At 42.2% G+C, this 24,848-nt stretch overlaps 1 protein-coding gene across 4 annotated transcripts in view; it reads left to right on the top strand.

The window, feature by feature from the left end:
* Positions 1-16,092, top strand: part of LOC123765234 (UDP-glycosyltransferase UGT5) — a 193,929-nt gene extending 177,837 nt beyond the window's left edge. For all 4 annotated transcript variants that reach the window (XM_069335557.1, XM_069335558.1, XM_069335555.1 and 1 more), the window contains 2 exons: positions 4,776-4,995; positions 15,618-16,092. In XM_069335557.1, coding sequence (XP_069191658.1) covers positions 4,776-4,995; positions 15,618-15,900 — 503 coding nt within the window. In that variant the 3' untranslated portion in view covers positions 15,901-16,092. The remainder of the gene's footprint in view (positions 1-4,775; positions 4,996-15,617) is intronic.
* Positions 16,093-24,848: the final 8,756 nt, after the last annotated feature.

Here is a 24,848-nt window from a genome sequence, read left to right as displayed (position 1 = left end):
AACAACGACAACAACACCAAGTTTTGCCAGAGGCGCAAAACGTATGCAGCCAGGAACACCTGCTCCACCTCGAACCACCAAACTACCTGTCTTGTCGCCTGCTCATCGCTGATTGGCTGCGGGTCCAGTTGCAACTGCACTCCACCCACCACACTACTTGATGTCTGGGGCCACACGACCACCAGATCTCAGAATATCCAGTGCTTTCATCAGGTTAACACGTCTCGTTGGTAGACTAAGCTGTGGCTTACGTGTACTAAGAGAGGTGATAGCTTAAAGCCAATATTCCTGCACCTCTTATTTGATTGTATATTGTTCACTTGTTATTACTCACTTGTCTTAACGTAACTTTTCATTTTGTCATTTGATTATTCTTACTATTTTGATTGATTGATTTTATTATACGAATTTGTATGTCCATTTTATTCACTTTTTGCTTTTCTAACGTAATTAAAATTTCATTGTTAAATTTACTTGTGTTTTGTGTGTCTTCTCATTACCTTACCACAGACGAAGTTCCAGATTTTCTATTTTTTTTTGTTTCTATATGTGAGGAGGCCATACCCCTAGCTTTTGAACAGCCGAACACCAACGCGTTACCGTCACAATATATATATATATATATGTATATATATATATATATATATATATATTGGTGTTGACAAAGGCTTTAACAAGCCGAAACGTTCACGTCCTTTCATATTTCTCTGTGGATTTTCCGCATATATATATATATATATATATATATATATATATATATATATATATATATATATAAATATATATATATATATATATATATATATATATATATATATATATATATATATATATATATATATATATATATATATATATATATATATACATGTCGTACCTAATAGCCAGAACGCACTTTTCAGCCTACTATGCAAGGCCCGATTTGCCTAATAAGCCAAGTTTTCATGAATTAATATATTTTCTCTATTTTTTTTCTTATGAAATGATAAAGCTACCCATTTCATTATGTATGAGGTCAATTTTCTTTTATTGAAGTTAAAATTAGCGTAGATATATGACCGAACCTAACCAACCCTACCTAACCTAACCTATCTTTATAGGTTAGGTTAGGTTAGGAAACCGAAAAAGTTAGGTTAGGTTAGGTAGTCGAAAAACAATTAATTCATGAAAACTTGGCTTATTAGGCAAATTGAGCCTTGCATAGTAGGCTGAGAAGTGCATTCTGGCTACTAGGTACGACATATATATATATATATATATATATATATATATATATATATATATATATATATATATATATATATATATATATATATATATATATATATGTTGTACCTAGTAGCCAGAACGTCGTACTCGGCCTACTATGCAAGGCCCAATTTGCCTAATAAGCCAAGTTTTCATGAATTAATTATTTTTCGAGTACCTAACCTACCTAACCTAACCTAACCTAACTTTTTCGGCTACCTAACCTAACCTAACCTATAAAGATAGGTTAGGTTAGGTAGGGTTGGTTAGGTTCGGTCATATATCTACGTTAATTTTAACTCCAATAAAAAAAAATTGACCTCATACATAATGAAATGGGTAGCTTTATCATTTCATAAGAAAAAAATTAGAGAAAATATATTAATGCAGGAAAACTTGGCTTATTAGGCAAATCGGGCCTTGCATAGTAGGCTGAGAAGTGCGTTATTGCTACTAGGTACGACATGTATATATATATATATATATATATATATATATATATATATATATATATATATATATATATATATATATATATATATATATATATATATATATTTATATATATATATATATATATATATATATATATATATATATATATATATATATATATATATATATATATATATATATATATATATATATATGCGGAAAATCCACAGAGAAATATGAAAGGACGTGAACGTTTCGGCTTGTTAAAGCCTTTGTCAACACCAGACTGACTGATTAAACATGTGATTAAACAAACATGCATTAAACACGAATTTTTTCAATATTTCTTAGGTTTCTTTTCACTGTCGATGGTAATTGAAAAATCAAATCTCCAAAATTAATTTTTATTTCTAGTCTGACGCGACGCTTGAACGCGTTTCGTAATAACTTATTACATTTTCAAAGACTTTAGTTTACACACACACAACTGTAACCTGAAAACACTAAACAGAGTTTTACTTAATGCTAACATTGAACAGTTTGTCTTATGTACTCGCATTTGGGTGAGGTGATGTGTTGCAACAGTTTTGGATGAGATGAACAAACTTTTGACCAACACAAGACAGAACACGGTGCAATGGGTATAAATTGTATAAATGAGGGGGAAGAATGGAAGTAACTGCAAAGGGCCTATTGGCCCATACTTCCTCTTGGTGCTTCTATATTGGTACGGAGTCATGAAGTGGGTAGAATATAGTTGTGCATTAATTGGCTGTTGATTGCTGGTGTTGACTTTTTGATGTGTAGTGCCTCGCAGATGTCAAGCCGCTTGTTATCGCATTATCTATCAATGATTTCTGTGTTGTTTGTTAAAACTTCTCTGGTGATGGTCTGGTTGTGAGAAGAGATTATATGTTCCTTAATGGTGCCCTGTTGCTTATGTACTGTTAATCGCGTGGAAAGAGATGTTGTTGTCTTGCCTATATACTGAGTTCTTTTGGGGCTTACAGTCCCTAAGTGGGCATTTGAAGGGATAGACGACATTGATCTCCTTTAAGGCGTTCTGCTTTGTGTCTGGAGAGTTTTTCATGAGTAGGTTGGCCGTTTTTTTGGTTTTATAATAAATCGTCAATTTTATCTTCTGATTTTTGTCTGTAGGGATAACATTCCTATCAACAATATCTTTCAAGACCCTTTTCTCCATTTTATGATATGTGGAAAAGAAGTTCCTGTAAAATAGTCTAATGGGGGGGGGGGTACAGGTGTTGTGATAGTTGACTCTTCAGAGGTTGCATGGCGTTTCACTTTCCTTTTTATGATGTTTTCAACGAAACCGTTGATGAAGCCGTTGTTGACTAGGACCTGCCTTACCGTACAGAGTTCTTCATCGACTTCCTTCCATCCTGAGCTGTGGCTGAGAGCACAGACGACGTAAGCATTGACAACACTCCTCTTGTACCTGACTGGGCAGTCACTGCTGGCATTGAGGCACAATCCTATGTTTGTTTCCTTACTGTAGACTGCAGTGGGGAAACCTCCGCTCCTTTCCATGACTGTTACATCTAGAAAGGGCAGCTTCCCATCCTTCTCCATCTCGTAAATGAAATTCAATACAGAATTCCGCTCAAATGCCTCCTTCAGCTCCTGCAGACGTCTGACATCAGGTACCTGTGTACAAATGTCGTCAACATACCTGCAGTATATGGCAGGTTTCAAGTTCATGTCAAGTAAGACTTTCTGTTCGATGGTACCCATGTAGAAGTTCACAAACAAGACACCTAGGGGTGAACCCATGGCGACCCCATCTACTTGCATATACATGTGCCCATCCGGGCTCAAGAAGAGTGCCTCAAAGCCTCAAAGAACTCAGTATATAGGCCAGACAACAACATCTCTTTCCAGGCGATTAACGATGCATAAGCAACAGGGCTCCATTAAGGAACTCATAATCTCTTCCCACAACCAGACCATCACCAGAGAAGTCTTAACAAAAAACACGGAAATCATCGATAGATACAGCGATAGCAGGCGGCTTGATATCTGCGAGGCACTACACATTAAGAAGTCGACACCAGCAATCAACAGCCAATTAATGCACAACTATATTCTACCCACTTCAAGACTCTGCACCAATATAGAAGCATCAAGAAATATGGGCCAATAGGCCCTTTGCAGTTACTTCCATTCTTCCCTTTAACTTACAAAATATTATACCCATTGTTTCGTATTCTGTCTTGTGTTGAAAGTTTGTTTTCTCCTCATCCAAAACTGTTGTAACATATCACCTCACCCAAATGCCTCAAAAGCAAAGCTGTTTAAACTCTGTTTAGTGTTTGCAAGTTGTGTGTGTGTAAACTAAAGTCTTTGAAAATGTAATAAGTTATGATGAAACGCGTTCAAGTGTCGTGTCAGACTAGAAATAAAAATGAATTTTGGAGAACTGATTTTTCAATTACTATCAACAGTGAAAAGAAATATAAGAAATATAGAGAAAATTCGTGTTAGAATTATTAATCTTACTTTTTCGGTCATATTTAATAATATATGTCTACAGGAAAGACTGCTACCAAAATATACTAATATGTATATATATATATATATATATATATATATATATATATATATATATATATATATATATATATATATATATATATATATATATATATATATATATATTTATATATATATATATATTATGATTGAGGGATCCTCATTCTAAAAAAATGCAGCATATGCAGCACTAGGGGGACCTTGTGCTGCATATCCATCTTTCTCTTTTGTATTTGTTCCACATAGTCTTCTATCACTCCCTTTCATATTTTTAATTTTAACTTTATTTCACAAGATGGTTGCAACATAGCTTATTTAGAGAGTTTGACAGATGACAAAATATAATTCAAATTTTCAAATTGCTTAATGCTTCAGACGTAATTTTTTTCTCAATTCTTAGATCATAATTTATGTTTTCACCGGTCAAAACTGAAAAAAAATATCTGGCCTTTCTTAGAGGGGCAAATACAGTTGTGCAGAATCTCTTTAAATATTAATGTACAAGTAGCTTGCCCTGGTATTATCCTTGTGTTCCACAGCCCACCACAATGTGAAGGTGTTCATCACCCACGGTGGCCTCCTCAGTCTGCAGGAGGCCGTCTACCACGCCACGCCGCTCCTCGCAATACCCATATACGGAGACCAGCCCAAGAATGGCATGTTTGTGAGAAACTCCGGACTAGGGGACTTTCTGGAGTGGGAGAACCTAACTGAGGACCTAATTGTCAACACTCTCACCGATATTATTAATAACACAAGGTTAGTCAGATTATTATTTTTTTACTATTTCTGGTATCTGTCCTACTCAAAAATTTCAATTCTGAGAGAGCAGATCATTAGCGAAGTTGACAAAGACTAAAATAACGCTGATGGAAGACCTACGAAGATTTAAAATATGAGCCTATCAAACAATTATCATAAAAATTATGTGGAAAATTTCCACAAAAATTATAGCATAACATGTTTGAGTAACATGATCTATGAAAGCATATGGACCAGGCATGGTTATTTATAGAAAAAAACCAGCTCTCCCAAGACAGAGAAAGAGTCTAGTCAGCATAATTCGACCATTTTGTGAACACCATCCCAAGGAGCATCTTTAATGAATCCATACTAGGATATGTAATTACATCTAATAGCTATAAGCATATCATGGTAATACTCAAAATAAACGCACATGCTCAAAAAATAATTGTTTATCTAGATACATTTGGTTACCGATAACAATAAACCGCCCTGGGGGGTGACTGTAAACATCGCTCCTCAACCTTATTAGGGCATTCCACAATGGATCTCCTGGTTCAACCCTGACGACGAGCGGATGTCTGGACACCATCTTCGCCTGGGAGCCGCCAGATCACATTCCGTTTTCGCATTTTGGATTTGATACTGCTGTTTGGAATCCTTATTCAACGGTCCGGATGGATGACACCTGGCGCACATATCGCCTTGGGTCACAGGATTGTTGATAGATTATTTTTCACGTGTACTGGTTGGTTCTACCGGCGTGGTGACGGTGTCCAGCGCCGCCTTAGCCGAGAGGTACCAAGTTGGTGGGTCTTGATGGGCTCCTGGTGTGCCCTCAGCCTGGTGGGCGGTTGGCTTCTGCTCTGCCGGAAGGCTCATGATGACTTTTGCGTTTTAGTTGGAGGCCGAGTATTTAGTTTTGCTACCCAGTGTTCTCTGTGTGGGGGTGGGGTCGGTACTTGTCACGCTGAGTGACTCTTGAGGCTCCCCAGTCATATATTGTTAACGTGTCGCTTTCCTTTGGCCTTGAGTAATGGGAGGTAGTCAAACAATGGAGGTACTACGTTAATGATACTGTAGCTCCTTCTTGAGGTTATCTTGAGATGATTTTGGGGCTTTTTTTAGTGTCCCCGTGGCCCGGTCCTCGACCAGGCTTCCACCCCCAGGAAGCAGCCCGTGACAGCTGACTAACACCCAGGTACCTATTTTACTGCTAGGTAACAGGGGCATAGGGTAAAAGAAACTCTGCCCATTGTTTCTCGCCTGTGCCCGGGATCGAACTCGGGACCACAGGATCACGAGACCAGCGGGCTGTCTGCTCGGCCGACCGGCTCCCTCGCTGCAGGTCTTCACTCCCCTCTACTCGGGTGCCGCTATCCACCCAGGGAGCTCTCCAAGTCTTGCCTCAAGTCTGGTCTCTGTCCACTGTTTATTAACCATGGACTCACAGGGGAAGAAAAGAAGGTCCAGCTCACATTGCGGGTCCTTGACCCTACCGTGCGAAACACCTCCACCGGACCTGCCCACCGAGAAACATACAAAATGGATGTTAAACCCTCCGGCCTAACCTGTGTTCTTCTCCCTCTTCTCGCTGGTCGCCAGCTGGATAACTCGTCTTAGCGTCCCAGCAATGATTTATTTCAAACTATTACAATGATGCTACTCAGTGATGCCTTCTATTACTATTAATGTTAGTGTGGTGCAATCTAGTATCATTTCTCTGTACTATTGCTCAAATGAGATGGAGCGCTCACAGAAAGTCATTGGTAAAAATCACAAGATTTACTGAAGAAAAGTCTACACGAAACATGTAGACAAAACAGATAAAGAATATATATATATATATATATATATATATATATATATATATATATATATATATATATATATATATATATATATATATATATATATATATATATATATATATATATATGTATGTATGATGACAGCAACGCTCCTGTGGACGCCGCCGGCAACTAGAATCGACTGGGCGAGTCGAACGGATCTCTGCCGCTCCTTTCTTCGTGCAGCTTCCGTCAACGTAGACACACAGTCCAACCGTCTCTGCCAAAAACGCCACCCACACACTTCACCAGGCAGTAGATAATAAACTTCTGCTGACCTACAGTCTAACCAAATCCTACAATATCAATAGAAACAGTAATAGATATCTGTATATACTACTAAGCCTATCTTGTCTAAATATTAAGGGGAAAATGGGAGGGAAAATTGATCTACCTTAACTTATCCTGCCCTCTGACGTCTGGACTCCTATGGTCGTAGTGGTCCACGGTTCTTGGGTCGCTCCTCGGCATTCCGGTCGCTTGTCACAGGTGCTGAGGCGTCATGAAGCTACGTGTCATCGCTGTCCTCATTCCCAAATTTGCCGTTCTTCCGAGCTTTCACGGCCAGTGGTCGCTGCACTCATCGTCTCCCTCCCTCCATCGCTCCTTCACTGAGACCAAATACTCATAGATCCGAATGCGATGTATCCCTTCCGAGTTCCCAGTAGACGTGACCCGGTCACAACAGCTCTGAATACGACGGGGTTCTGCTGGAGAAGAGCCACTTACTGCTCCTGCTGAGTCTCCACTCTCGACTCAACTCAAAAGTAACAGCTCACAGTCCTAGGCGTCTCTTCACTACTGGACCTCGGCTTCCCTGTGCTCCTCACGAGCACCATAGTCCTCTACAATCACAAAAAGATATTTCAGGCTGTGTTAATCCACTGGACGAGGCTCCTATACCTCTGAACTCAGGAGCTCACTAGCTCACATCCGCTCGCAATGAAGTGCCGTGAATCTCTCTCTCCATCTGGGGCTCTGTAAGCCCTCAGCCGTGCTTGCCCAGTGACATCACAGACCCAGAGGCAGGCTCTCATTGGTCAAACTCGTCACGTGTCAGCCGTGCTTGCCCAGTGACATCACAGACCCAGGGGCAGGCTCTCATTGGTCAAACTCGTCACATGACATCTGCCAGTCAATCACCAGACGGCTGGCACCATCACATTTTGGCGCACATTTGATCGGCCCGTCGGCATTTTGTAGGTACTAATGGCATAAGCCCCCCCCCCCCTTGTAAGCGTATTTCCTTTTCCGTCTTTTGTCCCCAAATAATTATTCATGCTAGGCGTCACCTATTTCAAATGACTTCTTGTACCTCAGAGAATCTGCAGGATGTAGTAATATGACTTCTTGCAGGATGAGGGAAGATATTGGAGAGGGCACCATAACACACCCCTCCTTCTAAAATAAGAGTCACATAGTTTTAGCACACTCGAGAAAGGGCATCTGCTATCACATTTTCCTTTCGCTTGATGTGTTTAATCGTAAACGAAATCTCCTCCAAGAGCAAAGACTTCCTCGTCAGTCTTAGGCTTGAGTTCTTCATTTTGTATACAAGCATTAAGGGGTTATGATCGGTGAACTCCTGCACCGGCCTAGTACCTTCTCGCACCAAAGCGTCAAAATGCTTCAAAGACATAATTAAGGCTAATGCTTCTTCTTTCTCTACCGTACTGTAAGCTTGTTGATACTTCTCGAAGTTTTTCGTGTAGTAAGCTACTGGTCGGTTTACTTCGTTTCTTTCCTGGGCCAACATGGCACCTATTCCCACATCGATAGCATCAACGTATAAAATGAAACCTGCTTCGAAATCAGAAGAGATCAATACTGGGGCTTCTGTAAGTAATCTTTTCGTGTTCTCGAATGACTCTTGGCAAGCATCCCCCCACTTCCATCTAATATTATTAGACAATAATTCTGTCAGAGGGTGTACCACCGTCGAGAAATTCTTACAAAAATCTCCTGTAGTAGCCTATCATACCCAGGTAGCGTAGCAGCTTTTTCCTCGTCTTGGGACTCGGATATTCCTTAATAGTCACCACCTTCTGATCAACCGGATCAACCTCTCCTTGGCCTACGACAAAGCCTAAATACTCCAAACGTGCTTTCCCGAACTCACTTTTAGCCAAATTGATTGTGAGGTTCGCCTCCTCCAATCTTCCGAATAATTCTTTCAGTCGACTCACATGTTCTTCCCAATTGTGGGCATATACCACAATGTCGTCGATGTATACTGTGCAGTCTTCAGCTCCTCGCAGTACCTCGTTCATCAACCTTTGGAAGAAACTCCTGCTGTTCTTCACACCAAACGGAAGTGCTTTGTACTGGAACTAGCCATTCATTGTAACAAAAACAGAGATCTTCATTGCACTCGGAGATAAGGGTATCTGGTAATAACCTTTCAATAGGTCGACCTCTGAAACGTTCTCGGCATTTCCCACCTGGTCGACACAATCGCTTACTCGAGGCATATGGTGAGAGTCTGACACGGTAATGGAGTTTACTTTCCGATAATCCGTACTAAAATGGTATGATTCATCACCTTTCTTCACTAACACACAGGGCGAACTCCACTCACTGTTGCTAGGCTCCTCAAGATCGTTCGTCAACAAATATTCCACCTCTTGCTGCGTGAGCTTCCTCTTCTCTGGACTAACTCGAAACACGCTCTGCTTAATTGGTTTCCTGCTCCTTACTTCTTCTTCGTGCACCTCGCTCTTATGCCGTTGGGGCACGTCCGTGAAGAGTGACTTGTTCTCCCTCATTAGAGTCATAAGATTGTCTCCTTGTTTCGCATCAAGATGTCGCAGTTTCTTATCGAGGCGCGACAAACTCACAGTGTTGGACAGACAAGTACTGTCAGCACGGGCCCATTTCCCTTCCTTAGTTGGCCACTCCGAGCTCAATTTCATGCACAGAACCACCCTTTCCTCTCCTTTTTCTGGCGTCGTCTTCTTTCCTCCTGCGTCCTCCTGTTCTGTCTGGAAGTACGGATTCAGTCAGTTGACATGACACACCTGTGTCTTCCGTGGGCGATTCGGCTTGCTGGTCTCGTAGTTCACCTTACCCACTCGCTTGACAATCGAGTTGGGACCATCAAAACGCGGTTGCATCACTCTACCCCTTCCGGTTAGCAGCATCATTACCTTGGCTCCTACCTCAAACTCTCTAGGGACAGCATGCCGATCGCACCAGGCCGCCATCTTCTTCTGTGCTGTCCTCAGGTGTTCTGGAACACACTTCCACAGTCTGATTAGATCTCTTTGGGAACTCCTACCCAAGAGAAGAATCGCTGAAAATGTCCCATAGTGTCTTTCGACGACACCTTACGTACTGGGATCACTTCAGGAAACCTTGTAGAAGCGTACATGATGGTACGTAGTTGTTCCCCCTTTTTGACCGGGACAACGGTCCCACAACGTCAAGTAGGCGCTCGAATGCCTGGCCGAAAGCAGGAACAGGTACCAGAGGGGTTTTCGGTATAGCCGTACGTTCTTCCCCCACCCCGCCATTTGGCACGGGAAACAGGTCTTACAGTGTCTCCTCACATCGCCGTCCACTCCCGCCTAATAGAAATGCTCCCTAATCTGGCTTAACGTTTTGATCCCTCCAAAGTGACCGGCTGGGTCCACAGAGTGTGCAAGCGCTAGCACCACGCCACTATATCGTGCCGGCACTACCACTTGTTGCCTCACTTCCACTACTCCATTATCCGCCTCCAAATGCACTGGTGTGCACTGTCTCATCAACACTCCTGTCTCTAAAATGAAGTGAGTTGGTGACTCAGGTCTGGCGAGATATCCTTCGGCCTCCAGCACCAACTCGGGAAACTCCTCCCGCTGCAGCTCACATTGACGGACGTGATCAACTCCGAGAAGACTCGTGAGAATAACCTGGATCGGTCTATCCGGACCTTCTTCACCTAACACTTGTCCTCCGGTCTCCTCCTCCAACAGATGATCGAGTCCAAGGTTATCTGGCATGACCAGACCTGTTCACATTGTCCTCGACGCCCCATCCTGACGTCACCGCGCATACCAGAAATGCCACCTTCACGGTTTCTCTTGCATCATTTTCATTGTCTGTGGTGCAGCTTCTTCTATATGGCTTCACACACTCCTCGCCCTTGATGAGGTTTAGGAGAACACATCCCCCCCCACAGGAGTCATTTCCAAATAGTACCTGGGCCTCCATCCCAGGAAGCTTAGCACAGACCCCTACTACCAGGATCTGGTAACCGTAGTCGGAATTTAACGTAACTTCGTGGAGGGGCATCCTCACTGGGCCCCCCAACCTTCCTATCTTGGCAACTCCCACACTGGAGCTCTCGTGTACCACAGGGAATATTGTCTCACTGACTAAAGTAAAATCGGCCCCAGTATCCCTCAACATCCTCATTGGGACTGTGTTTGCTTCACCTACTCTCACAGTTCCCTCGCACACAAAGGGATCGATCCTCTTTTCTCTTGTCACTGGAGTCTTCATTAAGGTGTCCTTGACTCCTTCGCTTTCCACCCTGACCAAAACCACGTTACCACGTTGCTTGGGGCGGCCACACTCTCGCATATAGTGTCTATGCCCTCCGCAATTATAACATCTGCCACCTCTCCTAGGCGATTTGCCACCAGTCACCTTGGCCACTCCACTGGAAGACGCTGTACCCGGTGTGGGAAAAACCTGCTGGGATTGATATAAGAGGAGACTACCAGGGACTTGTACTGAACTAAATTAAAAGTTTACTGTCTGCAAATTAATTCAATTAAAATCTCTAGCTAGGGTTGTAAATCCTAGCTCCTCTTTTCCTAATGACAGATTGTGGGCTGTAAGGGACAGGTGGGGTGAATGACTTAGTTGATAGAAGTTCCAGTCCACCTGTAGACAGGGATCTCACATCAGCTTGTATTTTATACAAGGATAAGATTTAATAAATTCAGTTATATGACTGAACACTGGCTCTGTTTAAATCAGGGATTTAAACATACATAGTCTAACCTAGCACCTTAACTATTAACAGCCAATATGTACTTATACTATAAACAACAAATTAAATTGTAAAAGTATAATAAATGACTTTAAATGTAGTCTAAATACTGTTAACTAAGTACTAGAAATCATTCAATTAAATGAACTTATATGATAACTTAAAAAATAACTAAGCAAGCAATTATTAACTTAATTTATATATTCAAGTATATATGCAATGTATTTATTCAATTTATGAATAGGTACAGTTAGCTTGACTGAATCTCTTCCAACACTATGGACACTTATGAGGTTCTTTACTTATTGCGGCTGAATTCTTTTCTGACACAATGGACACTCATGAGGTGTAGTGCTTGGATAAAGATTCACAGCTATACTACAATTTTTAATAAACGTACTGAAAAATGAGGCGTTGCCTCGCTTTTTAACCAACAGACAGATTTATAGGATATTAAAGTCACACAAGCATACAATTGGCCAATCATATACCAAATAACCTTCAATATACTTCTCTGCCAGTCGGGGTGCCTTGTCAGACAAGGTGCCAGACTGATTAACTCTCTCTTGTTGAGTTTGGGCACGATATTTTGTCACAGCGTTGCTGTTTGATGATCTGGTAGCGTTGCTACGTGATTGTCCCTGCAGTTGCAGAAGAATGATAGTTGATAAAGAATAGGAATGAAGGTGGTGGAAACCGCGTCACTGTGATCTCCACTATACACTCTTATTTTATATAAATGTTCTAGGATTTTCCTTGTAGATATTGTCCAGGTACTCCCCCAGTTCTAGAGAGTGTTCACTGGCGATAAAGATATTAGATAAGGTGTCCTTGAGCTGGTAATGTTTGCTAAGGATCCGTCACTTGTTCACTCAGTTGTAAACAAACACGAAGTGCCGCGAGGTATCGTCGTGGGCGCTTCTTGCTCCCGAGATGCTCCTCCCTCTCCCTTGAGAGGTAGCTTTCAATGAATATTGATTGATTATTTTTACAGTCTAGACTTATGATTGAGATAAGATGTGATTAGAATATAATTAGATATAGGATATAAAGATTATTAGTAGTACTTGATAGCACCACTGATTCTTATTAAGGATTCGATTTTTAATCTCTACCGGAAGCGATCAATGATCCAATAGTTTTTTAATTAAGAAATCCTTCTAGAAGCTTCTGGATCCTTGAGAGATCATGTACAAGTTCACGTAGGCATCAATAGGGCCCTGTCGCGTATGTGTTCATAGTGACATTGTCATCTAGGATCAAGCTATATAATGAATCTATAATAATTCTAATATGATTTTGATGCGGTTTAGATATGATTTTGATATGATATAGAAATGATATAGACATTATACATTTCTTAGATGATTATTAGATTTGGTGGGTAAAAATTCCCCACACCCGGGATCCTCCTTGGACTCCCCATCATCGTGCTTGATGCTTTCTTTGATAATTACTTGCTCCCCATCATCGTCTTCCTGGCCGCACTTCCTGCTCCGGAATTAGATCCAAAATTCCCTTCTTGGGGGTCTCTTCACCGTTTCGCTTGGTCTATTGAACCCCCAGTTCACTCCACTGGAGAGGTAGGTCTTGGGAGAGTTCCCTCCCGTCTCTCCACCTCCGGAACTCCTGAAGTTCTCAGTCAATAACCAGACGGCTGGCGCCGTCACATTTTGGCACACATTTGATCGGCTCGTCTCCATCTTGTAGGTAATGAGTGTGTAAGTCCCCCCTTGTAAGGATATTTCCATTTCCGCCTTTTCTTCCCAAATAGGTATTCATGCTAGGCGTCGCCTATTTCAAACGACTCTGTACTTCTGGAAATCTCCAGGATGTAGTGATATGACTCTTCCTGCGGGATAAGGGAAGATATTGGAGACGACACCGTAACACTACCTGTCATTTGGTTTTGCAATTAATCTTATACAGGTATCCCACGATCATCGTCGCCCCTAAATCAACAACTACAACAACAACACTCCACGATGTACAAGCTGCATATTTGCAGCCGGTTTAGAACTGTGGACTCTTATATGGTAGTGTAAACTAAATATAGATGTGTATAAAAAGTACAACACTCTATTTGAAGTATTTTAGGTGTGGGCTTATAAGGTGTGAGCATATACATTTGGGATAGATAAATTCATAGCAATAAAGAATTAAATAAACTTGTCATTGTTTACAATGTATGTGGCAAGATACAAGATCAAAAGGATAGGCTAAAATAATTTGTAACCGTATCAGTGCTAGCTGCATTATACATATCGTTATTGTTTTACCAAGTGGTAAAGTCGTGATTTTCATCCGATAGGTAAATGAAAGCAGCATCATTCCTGTTGGATCACCCTGAAACTGAACTACCTAGGGAACACAGAAAATATAGTCCACTACCCCACAAAGATAGCAACAGTATCCTTGAGGCCACTGGTTTGTTTGTTATGTTAGTAGTCAGATCTCTACCTTAAGGTGTCAGAAAGTTAAAAATACCACATTATAAACCTATTTCAATTATGGATGGAATGTGCAAAATATGGACTTGCAAAGAAAAATAGTTCGTTTCGTACAAATAGAATTGTAAATTCACAACAACGTAAATCAGAGTGACTAAAAACCTACTCGTCATTGTCCAAGTCTTAAATTAACAATCATCGGCTTAACATAAGCAATCTTAGACCTAATTTAGTATATTTATATACTCTAATTGACCTAGGACAAACTTGACGTGGTTATTGCATTTTTTATTATGCCATTAACAGAATTAATAATACAAAATGTGAATTTTTGTTGAGGGTGCAATAGTCTTATTTTGCACTTCCATCCATAGTACGAATAGTACTATAATATTTTAAATGACAGGTTGGACACTACACCTCTACTTAAATAATTTAATGTCAATAAATTTTGAGTTCTAAGTTTTGGAAATATAATAGCTGCTGATATCAGCAAAACATTAAAGAAAGAAACTAAGTGAAAGGTCAGAAACTAAGAAAACAATTAAATGTACGAATCCAATTAAATAAGGTTTAAATCTTATATCTAAGATATAAACAACAACGTAAAGCAGGGTGACTAAAAACCTACTGAACATTGTCCAAGCCTTAAATTAACAATCAATCTATGGTTACATTATAGGACTTTAAATATGTTATTCATATTTCTCCTCTAGTTACACCTCACTTGTACAGGTCTGGTTACAGTGCTCTGGATAGAACATGGTTTTTAAATCACTCAGAGAACGACGACTGAGTTAATGCTCATAAATAATAATGGAACGTTATTAAAACGTACAAATGCAGGAAGTAGTCTACTAAAAGAGGATATTAGTGGGAGTTGTCAGGAAAAGCTACCAAGTATATGACAGTCACACGCATGAGTGGGGCTACCTAGTGGTCACACGATCATACTATTATGGTCAGGAACACGCAGGAGTGTGGCTACCTCGTAGTCACACGACCATAACAATATATCGGGAACATTGGCACTGGCTCGTATGGTTCACCAGGATTTCAGTTTTCCTTATTCTTATGTATTTATTTCATTCCAGAGATAGATGGATTTCTAGAGAAAATGATTTGTTTTGATTTTATTATCATATTTCTAGATCTTACATGTATTTTTTTTAGTGTATTAGAACCATTTTATTGAGAAAGTCAGTAGGAGCAATGCACCATTTTTTCGTTACTAAAATCTGTAACTCGTCAGTTTGACATAATTTAGATTACCCGATGGTGTAATCTCGTCCTTAAATATTCCTGCAAAACAATAATTTCAGAAAGTACACTTCTTTTCACATCCCTGGTGGTCAGGTATAAAGAAAACGTGATGAGGATGTCAGCGGCGATGAGGGACCAGCCGATGTCGCCCAGGGACCGGGCAGTGTTCTGGACGGAGTACGTCATCCGCCACCATGGGGCGCCCCAGCTGAGGTCCCCGGCGGCACAGCTCTCCTGGGTGGAGTTCCTCATGCTCGACGTCCTGCTCCTCCTCCTCCTGGCTCTCTTCCTTCTCCTCTTCATCCTACGCCGGATCCTTATAGTTGTGACTGCTAAGATGTTCGGTAGTGGCGGAAGCAAAAATAAACAAGATTAGTCTTTCTCTGGGGTGATCATTGCTAACGTGTGTGGAGGTGAAGGTAAAGGGGGAGGAGCGTTGTCTAAGTGACATCTCGTAAATACTTTGGAAAACATGTAACAAATAGATATAAACTTTTTATTGGGTTTATATAGTCAACAAGAAGTTCATTAATGTTTTGTTGCTAATAAAGATCGAGATTGGTTAAAACGCTTTCATTCATGTCTTCTAATTGTTTCTTTTACATAAACATGATTATCTAAGATTATAAGGTATTAACATATAACCTGTTATGATTTCCTATTGCACTAATACTACAGCATTTGCTTATAACCTCTGATGCTGTAATATGGCTGTAGTAATAGTGCTGTAATAGTAATAGTGCAGACCATAGTTGGAAAAAAAGGATCACAATATTGATTTAAAATTAGATTTGAGTAAATGGATGAATCTAAGAAGTGTCAATAGCCACTCTCTTCTGGGTATGGAGGGAGTTACGAGGAAAGGATCCGGATGAATACCCTTTAAATAACAACTCCAGTTCTCAAAGTCCCTGGACGACAGAAAGGACAGCTGATCAAAATTCCTTAGAAGACATCCACTCGGGAACAACAGCAGGTGGGAATGGAGGTACGTGACATTGTCAGGTCAAGAAGATTAAGAGGAGTGGATCCTGGGTAGCTACCATATTAGTCGTTCATATGCAAGTTTCGTCCTAACTATGTGCTCAGACCTTAATAATACACTCTGGAGAATGAGAAGGATTTGCTTTTGTTCCGATCCTTACATAAAATACACATAAACATAAGTAACTGAAAATACACACCCCAGAAGTGACTCGAACCCATACTGCCAGGAGCAACGCAACTGGTATCTACAGGACGCCTTAATCCGCTTGACCATCACGTTAGGACATAAGGAAGTGATAGCCGAAGCTATGAACCACTTCCCCGCCGGCACTCGGATGGTAATCTTGGGCATAGCATTTTATCAAATCACATCATTCTTTGGGGCACACGTGAGGAACACAAATGCAAACAAGCCTGAATGGTCCCCAGGACTATATGCGACTGAAAACTCACACCCCAAAAGTGACTCGAACCCATACTGCCAGGAGCAACGCAACTGTTATCTACAGGACGCCTTAATCCGCTTGACCATCACGTTAGGACATAAGGAAGTGATAGCCGAAGCTATGAACCACTTCCCCGCCGGCACTCGGATGGTAATCTTGGGCATAGCATTTTATCAAATCACCTCATTCTTTGGGGCACACGAGAGGAACACAAATGCGAACAAGCCTGAATGGTCACCAGGACTATATGCGACTGAAAACTCACACCCCAGAAGTGACTCGAACCCATGAGGTGATTTGATACAATCACCTCATGGTGATTTTGATTAAAAATCAAAGAATGAGGTGATTTGATAAAATGCTATGCCCAAGATTTTTTCTTTTGAAATGATAAAGTATCCATTTCATTATGTATGAGTTAATTTTTCTCAATTTGAGTTACAACTAACTGAGATATAAGACTGAACCCAACCTAACCTAACCTAACCAAACTTAACCTAACCTAAACTAACATAACTAAATGAATAATTTATGTTCTTAATATAATAAAAATAATTAAAATAAACCAACAGGAAACAACTTATTGAAAACAAAGAAAATCACTCGGCCTATTAGGCAAATCGGGCCTTGCATAGTAGGCCGAGAAGTGTGTTCTGGCTACTAGGTACGATATATATATATATATATATATATATATATATATATATATATATATATATATATATATATATATATATATATATATATATGTATGTATATATATATATATATATATATATATATATATATATATATATATATATATATATATATATATATATATATATATATATATAATATATATGTGTGTGTGTGTGTGTTGTACCTAGTTGCCAGAACGTCGTACTCGGCCTACTGTGTAAGGCCCAATTTGCCTAATAAGCCAAGTTTTCCTGAATTTATATATTTTTCGATTTTTTTCTTATGAAATGATAAATCTACTCATTTCATTATGTATAATATTGTGATTGGTGTTGTCGTTGTTCATCCTTCCTTTCCGAGAAACCAACCCAAACCCGGTAGAGTGCTTACTTCTTACCATGAGATCACCCTGGGCGCTTCTGGCACTTGGAGATGGGCTCAACGTCACACATTTAGGGGATGCGGCTCTAACAATAGCCTCGTTGTCACGTGTACACATCCACTCGAGCCGCTGTGACTCTCCACTCTCTCCTAATGTGATATGTTCTCCTCAATCCCCTTTGACTTATTATTATTCCGTTCTACCCTGTCCACAGCTGTGGTTCTTGGTTCTTTGTCTCTCTCTCTTACCTACTTTCTGGGAAGTCTCACTAGGACAAGGGCAAACACCAGCAAATTTAAATACATTTACTGGACAAGGCACATGGACAATACATATAGACGTACAATAATATATATATCTCCAACGCTCTATACTACTGTGGTCAGGTTGCACTCCAATACCGTCTGGACTCTATCATCTGCTCATCAAGTGGTATCCTAACTCCTGACTCACCACCTAATACTACCAACCTCATCAAGTAGGTCATGTCTTATAACACAATGTTGCACTATCATCCTCACCAAATCGGTAAATCATGCAGTACAGTATGATATGGCACTACCAACTCTGGAACATATAAATATTTGCAGGCAGTTCAGCCTATGGCTATATTAACATAGATATCAGCATCGATATTCCTTGATATACAACAATGTTCAATCAAACACTCTATCAGACCTAGAACACATATGTACGTCTCTGCAGGTAATCCAATCTACGATTGTAACTCTATACATCAGTATAAATATCCTTTGGCACAAGAATGGTAGTCAATCACTCACCTTTCACTGCGTCTTGCAGGCTAATGTCAACCAAACACCCTACGAACTCCCTACAATTAGTCAATAAGAACTTCCTTTCCACATCTGGAAGTTCACTACCCTGATATCTTTAGGTTCTTCTGGGTTCATCTACCAGGATCTTCCGCAGCTCTTCCAGGCTGCTACGCCATGAAGTCTTCCATGACCAACACAGGGGCTTCACCCTTTATACCAGGGTCCTCCACAGTTCTCCTGGCTGCTACACCATGAAGTCTTCCTTGATCAACAATGGTGCTTCACCACTGGTGAAGCACTATCACTATCACAAAAGCATGTGAACTTTACTCCACTGCTTCTCTTCTCACAGCTTGAGGTCCAACTCTTCACTATAGGGACTGCTCTTCCACAGAGCTCAGTATTTCTTCAATAGCCTTGGAATTCCATCCACTGAATCCTCCTCTACTGGCCTCGAAGTTCTCTCAGCAACTCTTTCCTCAGACACACCACAAAAATGTCTCCTGCAGGGCGCTCTCCCTCTGACGGAGTCTGACCAGGGTGCTCCCACGGCCCACGATAAGGTCTCTGGGCGGCTTACCAAACTCTCCTTGCCGTCCAGGACTTGAGACCACACGTTCCCAGTTCGATTCCACAGCTGGAACGTCTGCACACTTCCTTCCTCTTGAAGGTATATCAACTATTGGTTCGTCTCTAATGGGAGCTCAAACCGAGCGCAGCTTCCCCTCACGATGTCTGTGCCTTAAGTGACTTAAGCTCCTATCAAGCGAGCCTCACACCACCAAACTCTCTACATCTTGTGTCAAGTCATTTACTTATTTTTTTATTCACTGCCCATTATCTTAAATTGTCTATCAAATCCAACCAATTTTTTACATATGTATCTTCACCTCTATATTTCCTAGACCTAGTCAGGTCAGGCCTGATAGAATAATTCTCAAAGGGAAGTCTCGTTTTTTTCGGCTACCTGGGATCATAACACTCCCTCCCCATTGTTTTTTGAGGATTATTCTAGTTGTATTACTTTAGGTTAGGTTGGCTAGGCTCGAGATAACGCATCAGCTACTACATTGTCTCTCCCTCGTATGTGTGTTATCACCAGGTCATACTCTTGGAGCAATAAAATCCATCTGGTTAACCTCTGGTTTGCATGCTTCATTTTTCTCAGGAAAACTAGGGGATTATGGTCTGTATACACCATCACTGGGCGTCCTCCCCTACTCACATACACTTCAAAATGTTTCAATGCCATTACCAGGGCCAAAGTATCTTTCTCGACCGTACTGTACGACCTCTGGTGCTTAACGAACTTCTTCGAGGAGGAGGACACAGGTCGATAAATTCCATCACTCTGCTGCATCAACACAGCTCCAGCCCCTATATCACTGGCATCTACAAATAACGTAAACGGCACTCCAAAATCTGGCGACATTAGTACAGGCGCCTCGGTCAACAGTCTTTTGGTCTTTTCAAACGCTTCTTGTGCTGTTCCATTCCACTTTGCTCTTCAATAGCAAACTCGTCATAAGAGCGGCTATGGTGGAGAAATATTCGCAGAACCTCCGATAATACCCAATCATACCAAGGTATCTCAACAATTCTTTCTTACTCCTGGGCACCGGGAATTTGTCATTGGCCTCCACCTTTGTTCTTACTGGAGCAACCTCGCTTTGCCCTACTATATATCCAAGGTACTCCAGGCGGGCTCTCCCGAACTCGCTTTTTGCTAAGTTGATCGTCATGTTGGCCTTCTCCAATCGATCAAACAAATCTAGAAGTCGATCCACGTGATCCTTCCAGGAATCAGCGAACACCACAATATCATCGATGTACACTGCACATCCGGTCGCGCCTTGTAATACCTGATTCATTACTCATTGAAAGCAAGCTGCCACTATTCTTCATTCCGAACGGCACCACTTTATGTTGGTACAAGCCGTCGGGGGTCACGAACGCTGAAATTTTCTTGGCCTCCTCTGACAGGAGAATCTGGTAGTATCCCTTCAGCAGGTCTATTTTCGAGACATACCGTGCACTCCTAATCCGATCTATGCAATCATCAATGCGTGGTATTGGGAACGAGTCAGCGACTGTGACTGCATTCAGTTTCCTATAATCGGTGCAGAACAGGTACGTGCCATCACTCTTCTTCACGAGTAGGCACGGCGAACTCCAGTCACTGTCGCTAACCTCTGCCAAGTCGTTATCTAGCAGATACTTTACTTCTGCTGTCATCGCCGCTGCTTTCTCCGGGTTAACTCTGTAAGGGTGCTGCTTGATGGGGTCAGCACTCCCTACATTTACTTCGTGCACCGTTTCGCAGTGTCTTCTGGGCACGTCCGTGAATAACGACTTATTCCTCCGTAGGATCTCCACTAGTTCCTGGCGTTGGTCATCCTATAAATGACCCAGACGCTCACCTATTTCGGCCAGGCGTTCTGTATTCGATATCTTCGCGCCATCGGCCTTCTCTAACTTACAGATCCTCTTCTCTATTCCTCTGCCGTCTCCAACACAAAGCACAGTCGTCAGTGACGGGGTTTCCATCTGTTCTTCATCGCTTAGAGACTTATCTCTGTCATAGTACCTCTTTATCATGTTCACGTGGCAAACCTGTGACTTCCTCGGACGATCTGGCATGTGTATTACATAATTCACATCCCCTAATGCCTTCTGGATGGTATATGGTCCACAAAATCTCGACTCGTATATACTTCCTTTCACCGGCAGGAGGACTAACACCTGCTCTCCTTCTTGAAATCTCCTGCCCTTCGCCTTCCTGTCGTGATATCTTACCATCTCTGCTTGGGACATTCTCAAATTTTCCTTGGCCAAATTTCTGGCCCCAGAGAGTTGCTCTCTAAAAGTTTTCACATATTGCCCTACATCCACCTTAGGCCTATACACAGTGTGCTGCTCCTTCAGCGCGCCCACTGGGCTCCTCACGGAGTGTCCGTACACCAGTTGAAATGGGGTGAATCCGAGCGATTCTACTACCGCATCCCTGATGGCGAACAATACGGATGGTAATGCCTCGTCCCAACTACTCCCTTCCTCAGCACAGTATATCCTCAACAAGCTCTTTAGCGTTCCATGGAAACGCTCCAACGCTCCCTGCGACTGAGGGTGATATGGTGACGAGTGCACTTGCTCTACTCTCCATCCTTTCACAGTTTCCCTAAACAACTTCGACTGGAAGACGCTCCCCTGGTCCGTCTGGATAATCTTGGGCATTCCTACCCACGCAATGTAGTTCTGTAGTCTATCCAGAACGGCTCTTGACGTCACTCTTCTTAGGGGGATCGCTTCGGGGAAATGGGTGGCTGTGCACATTATGGTCAGTAAATACTCGTGGCCTCTTCTGGTCCTTGGCAACGGACCTACACAGTCTATCAAGACTCTCAAAAGGCTCGCCAAATGCCGGTATGGGCTTTAAAGGTGCCTTTGGTATAGTCGGAGCCGGCTTACCTGCACGTTGGCACGCCAAACATGTCCTACAATACTTCTTTACATCCTTCCACACGTTTGGCCAGTAGAAGTGCTCCTGCACCTAATTTAAGGTCTTCACCCCTAAGTGCCCTGCCATATCTTCAGAGTGGGCTTTTTCTAGCACTGCCGCCCTAAACTCCTTCGGCACTAACACTTAGTGCTTCTCCAACCATACCTTATTTGCGCCGGCTTTGTCCGGTCGCCACTTCCTCATTAGTACGTCATCGTCCAAGTAGTAATACATGGGGGACTTTGGACATGAGTTTCCTCCTTTCGCCTCCCTGATTAGATATATAAACTCTTCTTTCTGTGCCCTAATCAGGTCCGCTCGGTTCACGCTGAACCTTTCAGGTAGGGTCATCTTCACTTCCTGTCTCCTCGAATCCTTATTCCTCTGAGCTGGACCTTCACCGAACACCCCGGACGTGTCCACGTTGACCTTCTCCCTTGGTGGAGTTGACACTGCCACATCATCTTCGGTGTCGACCTCGGCGGCTACTTCCGACACTGTCACCACTTAGGCCGGGTATACAATGACTTGATTGTTCTCTGTTTCATCTTCGAGGATGCTAGTTAGATCTACCTTGTCCGGTGTTCCACTCGAACTGCGGTCCTTCTGGTATTCCTCCGGCACAGCTTTTACTATCAGCTCTGGCAACACCTTGGACCCACACAAGTCATTCCTCAGTGTCACTTGGATTCCTGGAACAGGTATGTTGGGGCACACTCCCAACATCACCTCCGCCGACAAATAATCTGACTTCAACTTGACAGCACACACGGGCTTGTCACTCTTAGACAACAACCCATGAACCTTTATCCTCCTACTGCCAGCTAACTGTCGACCGTTTCCGATTAGGCCTCTCAGAATCAAACTCTAATTAGCTCCAGTATCCCTGAGGATACTAACCTCCACCTCGGGTTGACCCTCTATGCAGACCCAACCTTTACAAATGAACGGCCTATACCGGTCGTTTATCAAATCTACCTTCTGTGATTTGTCTTGTTGTACATCAACGTACTTCTTCCGGGGATCACACGGGGTCAGGATCACGACTCTCTTGCCCTGCCGACAATTGCGCATCATGTGACCCGATCTGTTGCACTTGTAGCACCTCATTTGGGATAAATTTCTCCTATACGCCCCCGAGTGGCTCTGACTCTGCCTACTCATATTGGAGTTCCTCAGGCCAGACGTACTACTCATACTCTGTGGAGCTTCACTGGACTCTTGTCTCCTCTGCACATTTTTATTTTCCTGCCTACTTCCAGCAGGCAGACTCTGCAATTTTCCTTCCTGGGGCTTAAAATTAGCTGGCCTGTTTGTCTGCCCCCCAAAACTTCTTCCTCCCCAGACTCCACCGAGTCTGCTATTGCTGCGTCTCGCCTCATTTCTCACTCTATTCTCCCTCAAGCTCTTGTATGCTTCCATAATCATATCCTCCCTATCTGCGGCATCTTTAACATCCTTTACCCCCGCCTCTTGGATCTTGAACTTTGTTTCGGGATGCATCATTTCTAAGAACTTTTCCAAGACCATCAATTGCTTCAGGTCAGCGTAAGATCTAACTCCGGCAGCCTCAATCCATTTCTGGAATCGTCTTTCCAGATCCCTTGCCGTCTCGGCAAACGTACATGCTCCAACTTTGATCATCTCTCTGAAACGCTTCCTATAAACTTCTGGGGTTAGCTGAAACGAGCACAGTATGCTGCTCTTTAATGTGGCATAATCCTGGCATTCTTCCAGTGACAATTGGGTGTACGCCTCCCTGGCTGCACCGGTCAATCTTAACTGCACCAGTTGGACCCAGTCTTCCTGTGGCCACTCTTTGATACTGGCTACTTTTTCAAAATGTTCGAAGAAGCTCTCTGCCTCTCCGGGCACAAACAGGGGAATGTCCTTTTCCCTAACCTTATTATCTGGTGGGTGTGATACCTGGGTGGTGCTCTCTGGCAACCCATGTTCAATCCTTTGTTCAGCCAAGGTTCTATTCGCTTCTATCTGCATTTGTTTTGTTCTCTCTTTTTCCCTTTCGACCTGGGCTTATTCTTTCTCCCCCTCTAGTCTTGCTTTCTCTTTTTCTTTCTCCATCTCTAGTCCTGCTTTCTCTTTTTCTACCTCCAGTCTGGTTTTCTCTCTTTCTACTTCCAGTCTGGTTTTCTCTTTTTCCTTCTCGGCTTCATTTTTCATTTGGAGTTCTAATTTCATCTTTTCCAGTTGGAACTGTCTCTCCTTGTCCTCTCGTTGTTGCTGCATCTGGAGCTCTAACTGGAACCTTTCCAGACACCTGTTCCTGCTACTGCGGCTCTTCTTACTGCTCCTACTCGATCCCTGGGATCTCATTTCATCCAGCCCATCATCCTCCTTTCCACTTTCAGCTCCTTTCTGGGCTCCTTGTTCCGCCGCTTCACTCTTGGCTCTTAATGGCCTCAGGATCTCATCCTTCATCCCAGCTACTTTAGATGCTTTCAACCTAATGCCACATTTTTCTGCTATTTGTTTTAATTGATCCCCCGTGCAACCTTCCAGGTCCTCAGGCTTGTCTGACTCCACAAATGCTTG

The sequence above is a fragment of the Procambarus clarkii genome, chromosome 33 (assembly GCF_040958095.1).
Source record: "Procambarus clarkii isolate CNS0578487 chromosome 33, FALCON_Pclarkii_2.0, whole genome shotgun sequence".
NCBI classification, from domain to species: Eukaryota; Metazoa; Arthropoda; class Malacostraca; order Decapoda; family Cambaridae; genus Procambarus; species Procambarus clarkii.
Note: the sequence above shows the minus strand (reverse complement) of the source record. Positions and strands in the feature narration are given on the sequence as shown.